Here is a 17,461-nt window from a genome sequence, read left to right as displayed (position 1 = left end):
TTAAATTAATTTTTAATAATATAGCAGGTAGATGTTTTCTTATATTTACGTAGTCCAGTGTGGCTATAGCGGTATGCAAATCAACATTTTGCGATGTGTCATTGTAGCAGTTTATTAGATGTTGCATGGTCAGGGTATCATTGCAGTTCATGCAAAGTGGTGGTGAATCTTTTGAAAGTAAATATCCATGCGTTAATTTTGTGTGGCCGAGTTTAAGTCTCATCAAAACAAGTTGCTGGTGTTTTGTTTTAAAATTCGATTTACTGCCATGCTGTTGAGATAACTGGTGCATAGTTTTATAATGAGCATTAATTTTGTTTTCATAATTAGAGACACGTTGTTTTTTGATGAAGTTTGCGAGGCACCTTTTAATATCTTTTTTTCGGTGTAGTTATTTAATAAAAAAGTAGGATGAGAGTGTGCGTCTTTTGCTAATTGATCGGCATTTTCATTACCCGTAATGTTTACATGCGCTGGCGTATATAAAATTTTTATATTTTTGCCTCGTATGAGAGTCTCCTTAACCCTACGTGTGAGAATATCACTAATATTTGCAGATTTTAAAGCGTTTATAGATGAGAGACTATCGGTGCATATAATTAGTTTACAGCCTTTAGGTTTTAATTTTGCAGCTTCTTCAATTGCTGTAATTTCCGAGGTGAAAATAGCGGTGTAGCTAGGCAAAAGTCCATTTTTGATTAGTTCTTTAGATTCTGTTGTAATAGCAAAAGTGTTTTCAACTTTCTTTGAACCATCACAGTACCAAATTAGCCAGTTCTTTTGCTTCCATTTTTGCACTTCCTCAGCATGTAGTTGCCTTAAAGCAAGTGGGTTCGTGCTATTTTTGGTAAAACCACTGGAGATGAAAAGGGATTCTGCAGATTTCCAGGGAGGACTGAAAACTTTGTAAGTTTTTAGCTTCGAAAAAACTATATCCATCTTCTTTGCCATTTTGAAGATTTCCGAGATTGTAGAATTAATTTTTAAGTATCTTTTCGAGTGAGCTAAAGCCTTAAAGTCTTTGTACAGGATGTTATCCGAGTTTTGTATGCAGTTATATATTTTATTCCCAGTTAATTTAAAAATGCAGTCTTCAATAGTAGGGAGTTTCAGTTCAAAAAGTATGTTTGCAATTGGAGTTGTTCGAAACGCGAGACTAATTATGCGCGCTGCCATGTGGTAATATTTTTTGATTTTCTGCAGACAGCGTTTGGATGTTTTGCCATATATAATAAGGCCATAGTAGTAAGTATTATTTAGTTGAACTTCTCTAAGTAAATGAAAGTGAATCCAAAGTAAATACTGAATCGAAGCGTTATACGTGTCCGCAAATTATCCGTTTTATTGAAGCGCTCTTTGACCCCGCAGCCGTTGTCCTGCGTGAAATCATGTGTTTTGACAACATTTTTTGGTTTTTGTTCCGATGTACAGAAAAGATGGTTTTATTTCCAAATTTATGCCACACACTATGCGACTATCCTTGTGTCCTGTTGATTGTCATATCGAATGCAATTTTAACTCAAAACGGAATACGTTTGAACTGAAATGGCAAATCGTTAGAACTCAAAGGAATTCGTAGAATCAAGCATTCTCCCCCTTGTATTGGATAGCGCAGATTGCGGAACATAATAACGACAGATCCAACTTTGAGACGCTAATGATGCGGTGGGATACCAAGCCTCTCCAAAGAATTTAGAAATTCCACTGGATAATTCACGGCGTCGTCTTCATTGTCAAAACGATCGATCGATTTGCATGAGCGCAAGTCTCCTGAAATTTGACTTTGAATCTTCCAGTTTAAGTCAACAACATCGGTATTATGGCAGCTAACATTGCGCGTGCACTTAAGGCATCGTAGTTACAATAATTTGGCCAATTTCCGAACATTCGTGATGAGTTCATCTTTTGTGAATTGATAAACGACAGATGGAATTGATATCGAACCACCGGAATTGACCCACTTCCAATTTTTAGCGAAGACGATGTAAAATGTCTTCGGCAATGTCTTTTTTGTTCGTATCCCATAATTGACGCGGATTTGAAGGCTGATTTGTCGAAATGTTTATAGCGAAAAGTGTGCGAGCTTCATTTTCATTCCAGTGATTAACATGTTCCAGCAATTGTAATTTCTGCCTTACTTCTCCAAAATTTGCACACACCGTACCATTCACAGTACCCAATGACTCAAATAAAGTTGAACCGCGTACATTAATCAATAGCAACCGAAGGTAGAAACAATCGTCGTTTTTCGGGTGGATTGTGTAAATTCGTCCTAATGCATTAGTTGAGAACACACCTGGATGTCAATCTACTGGTTGGCCTTGCTGTGAATTATACTATAATGGCGAATATGATACGATCCATGTGTTGTCAACTTCAATATTCATTCTTCTAAATTGAATGCTGAATGTTCTGCCATTGTCGTCTGGTGAGCGACGCCTATACAGTGGATATCAATCATTTGTAGTTTGAGTTTCCGAAAGAAAAGCACTTGGATAGCGTTTTGTGCATATATTGTGATTGTTTATCTGTTGTATACTCGAAGTGGGATTGTGGTGTCCGCAAAGTCCATGAACCATATTAGTTTTCACCACTTGGTATAATACTGTATCTTTCTCTGCATCAGGAATTTCCGCAGAAATGAGTTCATCAGTTTGATCTGGTGTAACCACCATCCACCATCCAAAGAAGAATGTGTGCGTCCGTCTAACTTTGTTTTTGTTACTCAACAGAATACATCCAGCATCTAACAGCACCATATACATATATGTATGTACCATATGTTGCTTCAAGATAAAGTCCATCAAACATCGCTGCTGTTGTTTGAAAAGTCGTGCTGTGACATCGTGACGATCGCTTGCTGATTGACCGCGTTCCATAATTATACATGTATGTCATCGCATCCTGGGAGAAGTCGTTCTTGTGTCTTGGGCTGCCATACGTTAATGGCAAAAAGAACGCCGACCGATATTAGCGCGACCTCTTCGTGGCTTCATAAGAAATTTCAATCTGTAATTGTTCACTTTATGTGAAACATAAAGTTTTCACTGAATAATTTTCAATAATTTTTCTTTTGAATAGCCGGAATAAAAAAGCATGCGACCGAAATTGAATGATTCAAATATTTGACAAATCAAAGTATTGAAAAACAAAATAGACAAAAATTGAAAACAAAATTTGTATGGATAAATGTTACTTTTTGGAATTATCCAATTTTCAGACGTTTCCTCATGAAAACCATAAGGTATTTTTATTTCCAAACCTTCCCCGTTCCACAGCGAACAACCTCTGCAAATTTCATCAAGATTGGTGTAGCCGTTCTCTAAGCGTTACTAACAAACAAACATTCATTCGTTTGTATGGGAAAAAAGGGCTATTTTTAGGGTTTTCCGGCAATTATTCGAAAGTTTCTTTCCGTAAATACCATCCTTGAACCTCCGGCAACATTTAGAGAAAAGAATTGGCCAAATTGGTCCAGGCGTTGTTGAGTTATGCGCTTACCAACACATTTTTTTTTTTTGTTTTTCTATTTTCCCGCTTTTCTGTTGGAATTTTTATTGAATTTTCTTTGCTATAAACCTCACGGAGCCCCGAGTCTTTTCTAACGAATGCAAAACCGTGGAAATCGGTTCATGCGTTCTGTAGTTATAGCGTCAGGAAGGCAAACCCGGCTTATTTTTATATATTAGAGTCAACTTTTATATGGGAAAATGGAATTGTCGTCTTACAATATCTCACTCGCAATTTTTCCTTATTTGCACACCGTTAAGACCTACCCTGGACTACGACAAACATTTTAAAACCAAAATCAGCTCAATCGCCCCAGCCGTTCTCGAGTTTTAATCAGACTAACGAACAACAATTCATTTTTATTTATATACATAGATACATAGATAGATAGATATTATTATAACAAAGATTTCTTCGGTAAAGACTGTTAAAAGTGTAAAATGTGGATTTATTTAAAAGTTTATAGTTTAAATTATTTAATTTGAAATGAAAAATGTGAGTAGTGTGTTTAATGTGGTAAAATAGCTTGTTGAAATATTCGAATTTTGGGAATTTTTGAACTTTTAGGTCGAATATCTCGTAAACTAATATATATTTTTTAATCAGGAGGCCCTTCTCTTTCCAACGGTACCTTCAAATCGCGGCGCCAAAGAAATCGGAATTGTGCTCTATTTAATATTAAATAAGTGGTTAGAAACGAATTAGTGGTGTTAGTGGATATAAATGTTAAAAATATAAGAGCAAAATTCTTTATAAATCGGAGAAACGCGAGTTTTAAATGAACTTTAAATGCAAATATCTCAAAAACGATTAGTTAGCGGCAACTACTGGACGACCTCCTGTATCCTTTCATACTCATTTTAACCCCGAAATCGGGGGATGCTATTTTAAATTTACCAAATTTCCGAAAATGTTGTTACTTTATTTTGCATTTTAGGTGACGATATGTATATTAAGAACTAAATTTCAATATTTCATATATTAGAACAAATTAAAGCGATTGATGGACGATACGTGCATTTCTAACTGAGCCTGGGCAATGTCTTCAAGCGCTATTTGTATTTTTTCTAGTAAAAGTTCACCACTTTGAACAATGTCGTCAAGCCTTTTGGCAGATTCTTGATTTTCAATTTCTAGTCTACGAAGGCTTTGATGTTGAAGCTCCGTTGAACTATCTTCATTCGGTAATGACTCAATTAGTGTATCTATGTCTTTTGCACAACGTGAAATCAGCTGAGCAAAAAGCTGAGCATAATCTTCTTGAGTGTTGGTTCTTATGGGAGTTTGAGAGCCCATCCGATCAAAATTTAAAAACTTGCTTGGATACGATGTCTGCTGAATTATGCCAATCGCGTTGCAAAAATGCTCAGCTTGCTGAAAAGCAACAGAACTTTATAAATAATTTTAATACAATAGATTACCAATATTACTTGATTAACTGTGTCTTGCAATTGAGTTAAACGGTCAGACATGTCTTCTTTATGTTTAGTAAAGATTAATAATGATGTGAAAAAAATATCGATATCTTTCTTTACATTTGTAAATGTGGAATATTGTTTTAAGTGTCGAACACATAGAGCACGACAGACTGCAGCAGCACGACAGTGAACTAGAAACGTCGTTCTGCATCTTACTACATGTACACTTTGAGAACCAACAACAACACAATGGCCGGCATGTACACAAAACAACGCAGTTGTCCATTTTGCATGTACACAAGTTCGTTATGGCCATACTAATTCCTTTCACTTCAATGAAATTTTAATATTTTGTTAAAAGTGAAATTTTTTATGCAAAATGTGGGGAAACTTTAGTATACCATCCCACGAGTTCAGGGTTAAAATTGGTATGGTTGGATAGTGCTGATGCTCCAGATTAAGAATATATATAATTATTGCCGCCGCAAACTTATAGTTTTCGAGATATTTGCATTTAAAGTTGAAAATTTTGCAAATTTAATTTTGCAATTTCTCGACTTATGGTTAGTTTTTCTTCCATATAATGCACTTTTTATACAATAACAATTCACCACAATATTTCTACATATTTATTTTTTATTATTATTTTAGATATTTGCTTAAAATAAGCATTTTATATTTTACATAAATATTATTACACGCACAATAACAATAAGTGTTCCGTGTTGTCAAATAATAAGTGTTACCATATCACAAATGATTGAAAACAATAAAAATAAATAAAAAAACTCAAATGCATGAAAAAAATTATCCTGGGCGACCAACACCTGGGTGTGTCAGGTTTTTACGATTAAAACTCCTTTTTGCGTTGGCGGCCTTCGGCCGCGCTTCAAAAAAATAACCCTGGCCGATCCAAAACTTTTTTTTTGCTTTTTACTCATGATATAGCAAGAAAAGGGATTCTGATTTATGTATTTGGGGTATAAACCTATTTTTTATTCGTTTGATAAATGTGTTGATATGGCATTACTTATTATTTTAAAACACGGAACACTTATTGTTATTGTGCGAGTAATAATGTTTATGTAAAATATAAAATGCTTATTTTAAGCAAATATCTAACATATTAATAAAAAATACATATGTAGAAATATTGTAGTGAATTGTAAGTGTATAAAAAGTGCATAATACGGAAGAAAAACTAACCATAAGTCGGGAAATTGCAAAATTAAATTTGCAAAATTTTCAACTTTAAATGCAAATATCTGGAAAACTATAAGTTTGCGGCAGTAATAATTATATATATTCTTAATTTGGAGCATCAGCACTATCCAACCATACCACTTTTAACCCTGAAATCGTGGGATGGTATACTAAAGCCGGCCCCAAAATGTTTTTGCTTTAAATTATCAATTCGTGTTGTTGTTGTTTTAACGGAAATCTAATCCCCGTTGGGAAGGTAAATGTCATTTGTGTTGTCGTCGTTGTCATCTAACGGTAGGCCAAAGAATCGTGCTGTTTCGACGGGGTCGGACCAAAGGGAGGAGGGTGTTAGATGGGTAGGGTTTGTAGGGCATGCAAAGAGGTGGTCAGTGTCATGCGGAGACTCGTTGCATGCAGGACATACATTTGGTATGTCAGGGTCTATTCTGGATAAGTAGAAGTTTAACCTGCTACAGTATCCAGAACGAAGTTGCGCAAGGGTCACACGCGTTTCTCGCGGCAGCTGGAGCTCTTCGTCTGAGATGGGTGGTGGTTTGACTCCAAGAACGCCATTCACGGAAAGGGAGTCGGTGAAGGTGTTGATGGCTCCGCAGTGAATGGCGGTCAGTACCTGTCGAAAGTTAGTTGCGTCCGAAGTCCGGTCGGCGTACTGTACGACGTCGTCGACGTAATCCAGGAATGACCTTTTGATGCTCCTAGGAGGCGGTTCCGCTCCAAGCAGATGACTGCAGCGGTGATTTCTGCGAAAGCATCCCAGCAGGAACTTGTGCTCCTTAACTGGGAGCTTAAGCGTCTCACAGTGGAGGTGTTCAATGGGAGACATCAAAAGACATCCTGTAGTGGTCCGGAGTGCAGTGTTTAGACAGGTCTGTAGTTTCCTCATCTGCGTATCACTGCATCCAGGCGACCATATGGGGGCTGCGTAATTGAAGACTGGCCGGCCGATTGCCTTGTATGTTGCCAACAACGTTTCTTTGTCTTTTCCCCATGTGCTGCCGGCTAGCTACTTGAGGATTTTGTTGCGGCTCTGTGCTTTGGCGATAATCGCGGTGGTATGAGGAGAGAAGGAGCATAGACTGTCGAATGTTACACCTAAAATCTTAGGATTGTTGACAGTCGGAATTTTGACGCCGTCGACTGCAATGTTAAGCTCAAGTCTATACTCCTTCGTCCAGTTTGTGAATATGGTCGCTGTGGATTTGGTGGGGGAAAGTGTGAGATTTCGTGAAGTGAGGAAACGAGAAAGGTCGGAGAGGTAGCTGTTTACCTTCGAACACATGCCATCGATTCCATTGCCCGACGCCAATATCGTGCAGTCATCAGCGTACGAGGTTATGGAAACTCCTTCTGGTGGTTGTGGGAGTTTCGAGATGTAGAAGTTAAACAGTAGTGGGGAGAGGACACCACCCTGCGGAACCCCCTGTTTAATTCTTCTCAGTTTAGATGTTTTACCTCGAAATAGTACGGATGACTGGCGACCGCTCAGATAGTTCATGGTCCACCTATTTAGCCCTGGAGGGAGCGTAGTTGTTTCGATGTCCTGCAGTAGCGTTGTGTGATTGACCGTGTCAAAAGCTTTTGACAGGTCCAACGCTACGAGGATCGTTCTTTCGCAGGGTGGTTTCTGGTTGAGGCCACGAACTATCTGGGCGTTTATGACGCTAAGGTTACAGGACTTCAGGTGCTCTATCCATTTCGTCCGCTTATGTCGGTTTACCATACGCCGAATCGCCAAATTGAGATCCCTTATTCGGGGATCCCCGGGATCGGCATGGCGTAAGGTGTCGCGATCATTAGCTAAAACGGCTGCTTCCGCTGGGAAATAGGGGCGGATTTCCGCTATTCTTCCAGCCGGGATGAAGCGAGCGGTAGCTGCTGCGATCACCTTGCGGAATTGACGTTCGCCAACGTATACGTCCATAAAAATAGGTAGAGCGTTGAAGGTGCTCTCAGTAAATTCTGTGAAGCCGATCCAATTAGCTTTGTTAAAGTTAAAGTAGGTGCGGTTGTCCACGGAACAAAATCAGGAGGCTTATCGATCGAAATAATTATGGGCAGATGATCTGATGCGAGAGTTAGCATAGGTTGCCAGGTTATGCTGTTTATCAGACCACCGCTAGCAATGGTAATATCCGGCGAGCTATGACAGGTGCCCATAACTCTTGTGGGGGCTTCGTCATTCATTGTGCAGAATGTCGAATCGTCAATCTGTTCCGCCAGCTCCATTCCCCTACGATCGTTTGACAGGCAGGAATGCCAAAGATCGTGGTGCGCGTTAAAGCCTAGTACCAAATGGTTTCACCACAAAGTAGCGCACCTATATTCGGGTGATATCCTGTTGGGCAACATGTAACTGGGGGGATGTATATAGTAAATATTTCGAGCTCGACATCGCCTGACTGGATAGCTATACCCTGACATTCTAGGGTAGTATCCCTGGGGTCGATGTCTTCATCAATTAGACGATACTGCACGGTGTTGTGCAATATGAAGGCTAGGCCACCACCATTATCTCGCTCGCGATCTTTACGTAATACGTTGAAACCGGCACAACTCAGAAGATCTGAGCAGCTGTTTAGCTTGGTTTCTTGGACCGCAGCTATCGATACACGTTCCCGATTCATGAGTGCAACTATCTCCTCGATCTTTCTCTGGAGTCCGTTGCAGTTAAATTGAAGTAGCCGGGTTTGTCGCGGGTGTCCGTGGGTGATCCTGGGAGTGAGAGAGTGACGTGTGGGTGGTAGTTGTTGCAGCTGTAGAACCCGCAGGGGCGGTTGTTGCGCTGGGGTGTTGGTAGGCGAGGCCACTGTTGTGAGGTACGGGGGCAGACTCCTGCAGCATGGGGCAACGTACGATTCACTCCACTCACGTGCGGTGCGCAGGCCGGAACACGCCGAAAAGTGACACCAGCCAGTACAGGAATTGCACTTGACGGATGTAATATTCCGGCGTATGACAGTCTGACACACGGCACAGACTGTGCGGGGGATCGAGAGCTGCTGGTTGGTTCTCGCACGAGGATTGGAGCGGGATGAAGGTTGCCCGATTGAGCTCCTGGGGACCGTGGAGGTCCTCTGTTGGCCACTCGGATTGAGTGGCGGCGCGGCGCGCGAACTATATGCAGATTGCACAGCCGTAGAGGCTTTTGTCGCAGTATTGCGCAGGCAACATGGGGCCACGTAACGCGTGGTCCACTCCCTATGAGTCTTAAGGCGAGAACAGGTCTTAAGATGGCTCCATCCATTGCATGTGTTGCACCTGACCGAGGTGGAGTTTGGATGGAGCCGCAGTAGAAAAATTCCTCCGGGCCCGGGTTGGACTCAATGCCTAGACGAATCAGAAGGATACGGAGCAACCCTGCTGTAAGGCATTGCTCCAATGCCGACACACACAAATTAACACTTACCGATCCAAACGGGGTTAGATCGCCGAAAAAACAGCCCTTGGTCGGATGAAATCCGAGTCTATTCCGGTGCGTATAACCGGCTGTCGTGAGAATGGTCTTCCTCTTCTTCTTCTTCCCCTGGCGGGTACGGCGTCGAATACTTTCAGAGCTGGAGTGTTTTCGTCCATTCGGACAACATGACCTAGCCAGCGTAGCCGCTGTCTTTTAAGTCGCTGAATTATATTAATGTCGTCGTATATCTCGTACAGCTCATCGTTCCATCGAATACGATATTCGCCGTGGCCAATGCGCAAAGCACCATAAATCTTTCGCCGAACCTTTCTCTCGAAAACTCGCAACGTCGACTCATCAGTTGTTGTCTTCGTCCAGGCTTGTCATCGTCCCTAGAATATAGCAGGACGGGAATTATGGGTGACTTATAGAGTTTGGTTTTTGTTCGTCGAGAGAGGACTTTGCTTCTCAAATGCCTATTCAGCCCGAAGTAGCACCTGTTGGCAAGAGTTATCCTGCGTTGAATTTCCAGGCTGACATTGTTGGTGGTGTTAATGCCGGTTCCCAAATATACGAAACTATCTACAACTTCAAAGTTATGACTGTCAACAGTGACGTGAGAGCCAAGTCGAGAGTGCGACGACTGTTTGTTTGATGACAGATATTTCGTCTTGCCCTCGTTCACTGCCAGACCCATTTGCTATGCTTCCTTGTCCAGTCTGAAGAAAGCAGAACTAAAGGCGTGGGTGTTGAGGCCGATGATATCAATATCTACGGTATACGCCAGCAGCTGTACATTCTTAGAAAAGATTGCACCGGCTCGATTAAGTTTTAAAGCTCGAATTATTTTCTTCAGCAGCATGTTGAAGAAGTCGTACGATAGGGAGTCACCTAATCGGAAACCTCGTTTGGTATCGAAAGGCACGGAGAAGTCCTTCCCGATCCTGACGGAGCTTTCCCGTGGGAGGCTTATCCCACGGTAATTGGCGCAGATTGTGAGGTCTCCCTTTTTGTGGATAGTGCAGAGCACACTTAAATTCCAAACGTTGGGCATGCTTTCGTCCGACCGTATTTTACAAAGAAGCTGATGCATGCTCCTTATCAGTTCTTCGCCGCCGTGTTTGAAAAGCTCAACCGGCAATCCATCGGAACCCGCCGCTTTGTTGTTCTTCAGGCGGGTAATTGCTATTCAAACTTCTTCATGGTCGGGCAATGGAACGTCTGCTCCATCGTCATCGATTGGGGAATCGAGTTCGCCTTCTCCTGGCGTTGTGCGTTCACTGCCATTCAGAAGGCTCGACAAGTGTTGCCTCCATAATTTAGGTATGCTCTGGGCATCGGTGACTTGATCACCTTTGGGGGTTCTGCAAGAGCTCCGGTCAAGAAACCTTCTGTAAGCCGCCGCATTTGTTCGTAGAATTTTTGAGCATTACCCATGTCGGTCAGCTTACCAAGCTCTTCATGCTCACGCATTTCGGGCTCTTTTTCTGTCTGCAAGTGCGTCTCACTTCCCTCTTCAACTCTCGTTATCTATTCCATCCCGATCCTTTTAACTGTAATAAATATTCACCGCAGAAAAGTTTTATAATCTGCAAAATATAATTAAAAATTAAATAATATTGTTGTGTAAGAGAGTTAATGCAAATTCTACAAAGAGTTCCAGCGCTAGCAACTTTGCGGCCTCTGTGAAATCAGATGGGCCTATAGGGGCAAAATCACAACAACAATTCGATTGGTCAGTATGGCTTAGGAACTTAGGTGGAATATTATTCTACAACAAGCGTATCCACAAACCAACATGGATTTCACCCGATCGAGCTACCGGAAAACATGTCGGCCATATTGCCATATATCATATTACGACCAAAAATTTTAAGTGTTTAGATTACATTTATTCTATTCATTAATCTATGATATCCGCACTGTCGTTGAAGACATTCGTGTTTCACAATGAAAAATTAACATCGTTTAATATTTATTAAAATAATTGTAATATTTAGTGATAAAAATTGATACTGTCGGAAAGAGGAATTCATTCTGATTAAAAAATATACAATGTTATAGGTGCCGCAAACGCTTAGTTTACGAGATATTAGAATTTTAAGTTTCAGTATATTCAACATAATTTACGCATCTTTTTCACTTTAAATTTATTAAATTAAACTGTAAACATTTGAACAAATATACATTTTATACTTTTTAAGGTTTTAAAGTTAGATGTCTACATTTTAAAAATTACCTTTTACACTCGTATTAAATATCATTATGATGAAACGCTGCCATATGATAATAAGAATATATCAAAAATTCGCTGATATTTTTCTTTTTTGCTATAGTTCCCTTTTCTTTATTTAACGATCTTTCACTTCTTCTTCTTTACTGGCGCACGACGAAATTAGACTTCAAAGTTATGAATGGTGATCACGGTTCAAGATAGATGATATTGTTCTCGACTTCGAAGTTATGACTGCCAACAGTGCCGTGGAAGCCTAGTCGCGAGTGCGATGACTGTTTCTTTGATGACGGGAGATATTTCGTTTTGCCCTCGTTCACTACCATACCCACGTGCTTCACTCCCTTATCCTTTCTGGAGAAAGCAGAACTAATAGCGCGGGTGTTGAGGCCAATGATATCAATATCATCGGTGTACGCCATCAGAGGTTTTGGTATTACTCAACGTCGGTTTACTCCGCTGTGTTCAGAGCACACCGCTTACTATCTACAATAGTAGGAAAAGTACCTTTAGAAAAAAAATATTTTTATAGAATTGTTAGAGTTAACATAGTGCTATAAAATACCATCATTCGTTTTTGGAATGGGAACATATTCTTTCAATACTTTTCACAAAAATTTAATATCTTTATAGCAATCAAATAAAGTGTATAAGAAAAACTTTATAATTATCGTTAAAAGATACTCATACCTCTTGAGATCTGTATTGCATCAAAAATATCCAATTTATCGAGAGCGACTTCCGTTTCGGCTGTAAATAAAAACTTTTCAATTGCCTGAATTTAAGTAATAATTAATATACTCACTTCGCGAGGAACGAACTTGTTCGTTAAGTTAAAAACCCATCTTCTCAAAACGCTCTATAGTATAATATTATCACACTTGTAGCTAGAGCTTTTATCTAAAAAATTAGAGACAGTAATTTTTTTTAATTTTTTTTAATTTGTTTTAAATAATGTTTTCTTAACTAACTGTTATATGTTCTTTAACTTGTTCTACAAAAATCGTAGTTTTAAGATAAAAATAATATATATTTTTTAATGTTAATATATTTAATTCCACTTACTTAATAAAATTGCGGTTGTTCCGCTTCTCTCTTTTCAGTTTCAATACTACCCAAAATTTCGTCAACCGGCAAACCCAGCTACGTTGGAGCATTGTAAAAAGCGAAAAACAAATGGTTCTTGCCTTATAATTGTTTTTGTAAATTCATAAGCGGTGCGTTGAATTTGATGCTTGGCTGAAACGGTCGCGGTTTCGCTTTCGATTCGATCAGAATACATTCAGGAATAAAGGGATGTCCAACTTATTCCAGTGTGAGAGCGCCTCAAAAGTAGCGTTTTTTATAACGTTTTCCGTTATGGCCAGATCGGGAAAAGTAAAAATCTTTGGGCATTTAAATTAAAATACCCAACATTTAGTACGAATAAAAATTGCTATATAGTGGTTATTTATTATATGGAAATAGTTTGTCATCTTATTAAAGTATATTAGAACAACTGACTTTTGACCTTTCAATACCCACTAAAACGATTTAAGCTTGTTAGCTCTCAATCATTAAATGTTTTTAATAATTTTATATTGAAAATAATACTATGATGCTTCAAATTACAAAACGTTTCATCAAATACCTTTAAATTTCACAAATTTATTTAATTTTCATTGTTTTACATCTTTTTATAAGTGGTCTTGACATATTTTACATATTTTGTTTGGTAAGATTTCAATCTGGCCATCGCTCATTTCCAATTGCTAAACGTCAAAACATCGTGACTCGATCAACTGTCAAAGTTCAGGAGATTTTGACGTTTAGCAATTATTCTCTAACTTCCAATGAGAGAGGAGTTAGACACCTCTTTATCTCTGATACATTTTTGCACTAGGTGATTCGGCGTTCACTTACCACAGGATCACTCAAGTAAGCACCCTTGTACACTACAAAACGGGTAAAATTAAGGTAATAGATCACCGATAGGTTATCAATAATCAATGCATTCGTTATCCATTAGGTCACTTTTGATCTACTCTCGGGAAAAAAGTAACAATTACTCCTCTTTCACTACACGTCGGTGTGATTAGCTCTCTCTCTCAATGCTTTTGCGCAAATGCTACATATATTTTGTTGCTCTACTTTGTGAACTATTTAAGAAAACTATCTGTTACTCTTCGAGTAGCAGCGTCCGTTTTATTCATTATTGGTTCCGTTAGCCATATGTTATTGAAAATAGTTTGTTTCTTTATTAATATTATGGTTATCTATGAATTACAGAAAACTAGTCGATAAGTTATTTGGGCTTGACAGACGGCGGCGTTAATCCGGATTAACTGATTTAATAATCAAAATTATAGAAAGTTAGCTGCATTTGCGTTGCCAACATTGTTAAAAAATGACCGATTTTAATCTCTTGTGAATGAAAAACAAGCAACACTGACAGCTGTTTTTCAAATTTTCAATAAAAAAACAAGGAGTTTTATGTTTTATGATGTAACATCATTATGGTGCAGATTTAAAAATAACGTGTTGGTATATCTTTGTAATAAGAAAAGGTTTTGTAACAATTGGTCAGCTAACAACCACAATCTATCTTCTACCCATATTCAATGAAACTATTATTAAAATGACACTCAGCTGTTTAGGAGAGCTTCAAAATCATACAGCTCTTTTCCTTCTTATAATCATTTTACACATTTTTGGTAATTGTTTCAGATAATCTTTTAAATATTAGAATTTATATATATATATTAGTATCACAAACTGAATTTTCCTTTTTATCAATTTTTACAAATTTTTGGTAATTTTCTTGGGAGTGGTCAGAAACGATTCTTTTAAATACGACTTTTGGTCTTTGACCAAGTATCGTCTGGGTTGTCTAAGAACATCCGTTTGAAGGCGAAACATCCCCTCCCCACGGTTGTGCGCTGGGTTCGGGATGCGTCACCTAAAAAACACTCCAAATGAAAGATTACTAACTGCCTCGGATGATAACTGTGGGCACATACATACAGCTGCAATCAAAACCATTAGTTTTCGGAAAATGCAAAAGAACAGCTAGTACGACGAGGAGTGTCGTGTTGTGGCGGAGAGAAAACAGACTGCCTACCCCGCAACGTTACAATCGACCACAATACGTGCAGGATGGGATAGATGCCGAGAGTTAAAGAGGGAAGCGAGACACACTTGTAGACAGAAAAAGAGAGAGGCCGAAATCCGTGGGAATAAAGAGCTTGACAAGCTGACCGACGCGGCGACAAACAGAAGGTTTCAAGACCGGAGCACATTCTTGCAGAAACTCCTTGAAGAAGGTCGAATAGCAATTACCCGCCTGAAGAACAACAAAGCGGCGGTGGCCGATGGATTGCCGGCCGAGCTATTCAAACACGGTGGCGAAGAACTGATAAGGAGCATGCATCAGCTTCTTTGTAAAATGTGGTCTGTCGAAAGCATGCCCAACGATTGGAATTTAAGTGTGCTATGCCCAATCCATTAAACGGGAGACCCCACAATCTGCGCCAACTACCGTGGGATTAGCCTCCTCAACATCGCATATAAGGTTCTATATGTACTGTGTGAAAGATTACACTGATCTACTGTACCGTACTGTGTGAAAGATTAAAGCCCACCGTCAACAAACTGATTGGACCTTATCAGTGTGGCTTTAGACCTGGAAAATCAACAACCGACCAGATATTCACCGTGCGCCAAGTCTTGGAAAAGACACTGGAAAGAAGAATCGACACACACCACCTCTTCTTCGATTTCAAAGCTGCTGCTGGAGAAAAAAACTATCTATACCGGGAAGGTACAATCTGTTATAAGAGGGTACAGCTGCTGGCGTATACTGGTGATATTGATATCGTTGACAACCGCGCCGTTAGTTCTTCTCTCTGCAGAAAAGATAAGGCAGCGAAGCAAATGGGTCTGGCAGTGTACGAGGGCATGACGAAATATCTCCTGTCATCAAACAAACAGCCGTCGCACTTGCGACTAGGCACCAATGTCACTGTTGACAGTCATAACTTCGAAGTTATAAATAATTTCTTTTATACCGGAACCTGCATCAACACCAACAACAACGTCAGCCTCGAAATCCATCGCAGGATATCTCTTGCCAACAGGTACTACTTCGGACTAAGTGGGCAATATAGAAATAAAGTCCCCTGTCGATGAACAAAAATAAAACTCTATAAGTCACTCATTATTCCCGTCCTGCTATATGGTGCTGAGGTATAAACGATGACAACATCTGATGAGCCTTTGCGAGTTTCCGAGAGAAAACAATAAGAAAAAAACTTCACTACATGAGTTGAAAAGCACTTTGCTGAGACCCTGCTGTTTTACAAAAACAGACAAGGCAAAGTAAAGAAATGGACAATCAAGAAACTTAAGTAATTTTGAAAATCTATTAAATTTGGGTAATATGTAATAAGAGTAGGCAATTGAGAAGTAAAGTCCTCTCTCGACGAACAAAAGCCAAACACTATAAGTCTCGCATTATCATCGTCCTGCTATATGTTGCAGAGGCTTGAACGATGACAACAACTGATGAGTCGACGTTGCGAGTTTTTGAGAGAAAGGTTCTGCGATCGCATTCGATGAAACGATGAGCTGTACGAGATAAACGACGAAATTGACATACATAGTTCAGCGAATTAAAAGACAGCGGACACGCTGGCTAGGCCATGTTGTCCGAATGTACGAAAACACTACAGCTCTGAAAGTATTCGACGCAGTACCCGCCGGGGGAAGCAGAGGAAGAGGAAGACCTCCACTCTGTTACAAGGATCAGTTGGAGAAGGGCCTTGCTTCGCTTAGAATCTCCGATTGGCGTCACCTTGCGAAAAGAAGGATCGACTGGCGCGCTGTTGTTAACTCGGCTATAACCTTAGAAATTTGCAATTATTTTATTGAAATAGAATGGAGGAACTATTCTTCCAAGGCATCGAATAAATATACAGTCAGAGTGATATGTCTACAAGCAGCCAATATAAAAATGTTAATTTCAAAATATTTACAAAATTTATTTAATTTTTAAATTCAAATTGTATTTCTCTTATACTGAATTGAATGTAGAATGCTGGCGCCAAGTTTCTTTGCACGTGTTCTGAAAACCGGCGAGTTAACGGCTCTTTTCTTATTCGACGTAGCAATACAAGCGATCAAAAGTCTACAAGCACTAAATATATGAAACCGTTACATTGTAAAATATAATTTTTGTTTGTCTCTTAATAACGAGTTGGATATCCACTGCGCTTTAGGACCTCTGCTAACTGTTTTTTTAATGAACCTACTAGTTTGCTGGTCTCCTGAGGTGTTATTTTAGACCACTCTTCTAATATAAAATTTTAGAGCTGCTGTATACTCGATATTGCGTGATTACGTACCCTTCTTTCCAAAAGTGCCCATAAATGCTCGATTGGGTTTAAGTCTGGTGACTGGAGGTGTGCATAGTTGTTTAGGGGCGTTGTAGAGCAGCCAAAGCCGTACGATTTCTGTGCTTGGGATCATTATCTTGTTGGAAGTAAAACCTGTTTGGCAATCCCAATTTTTCAGCACTCGATCGCATATTACGCTTTAAAATGTCTAAATAAATATGCCTATTCATTGTTGTTTCTACAAATTCCCAGTTGCCAGGGCCACTGGCTGACATACGACCCCAGAACATCACGCCACCACCTCCAT

At 39.5% G+C, this 17,461-nt stretch overlaps 2 protein-coding genes across 5 annotated transcripts in view; one reads left to right on the top strand and one right to left on the bottom strand.

Annotated features, from left to right (window-relative positions):
* The window catches only part of LOC126764210 (uncharacterized), a 99,698-nt gene extending 86,414 nt beyond the window's left edge, over window positions 1–13,284 (top strand). For 3 of the 4 annotated variants that reach the window (XR_007667826.1, XR_007667827.1, XM_050482004.1), the window contains exon 2: window positions 12,886–13,284. Coding sequence is in view for 1 of the 4 variants with exons in the window: in XM_050482004.1 (XP_050337961.1) it covers window positions 12,886–12,944 (59 nt within the window). In the remaining 3 variants the exon portion in view is untranslated. Of the gene's footprint in view, window positions 1–1,813; window positions 2,429–12,885 lie in introns of those variants that run through there. The other variant, XR_007667828.1, reaches the window with a different exon arrangement.
* On the bottom strand, window positions 4,412–5,020 carry LOC126764233 (mediator of RNA polymerase II transcription subunit 21-like). Its single transcript, XM_050482038.1, has 2 exons — window positions 4,941–5,020; window positions 4,412–4,884 (listed from the first exon to the last, which is right to left on the bottom strand). The coding sequence occupies exons 1-2, from the start codon at window positions 4,980–4,982 to the stop codon at window positions 4,492–4,494; spliced, it is 435 nt and encodes a 144-aa protein (XP_050337995.1). The 5' UTR covers window positions 4,983–5,020; the 3' UTR covers window positions 4,412–4,491.
* Window positions 13,285–17,461: the final 4,177 nt, after the last annotated feature.

Source organism: Bactrocera neohumeralis, unplaced genomic scaffold, assembly GCF_024586455.1.
Source record: "Bactrocera neohumeralis isolate Rockhampton unplaced genomic scaffold, APGP_CSIRO_Bneo_wtdbg2-racon-allhic-juicebox.fasta_v2 cluster09, whole genome shotgun sequence".
In the NCBI taxonomy this organism is placed as follows: Eukaryota; Metazoa; Arthropoda; class Insecta; order Diptera; family Tephritidae; genus Bactrocera; species Bactrocera neohumeralis.
This window is presented reverse-complemented; position numbering and strand designations above follow the sequence as displayed.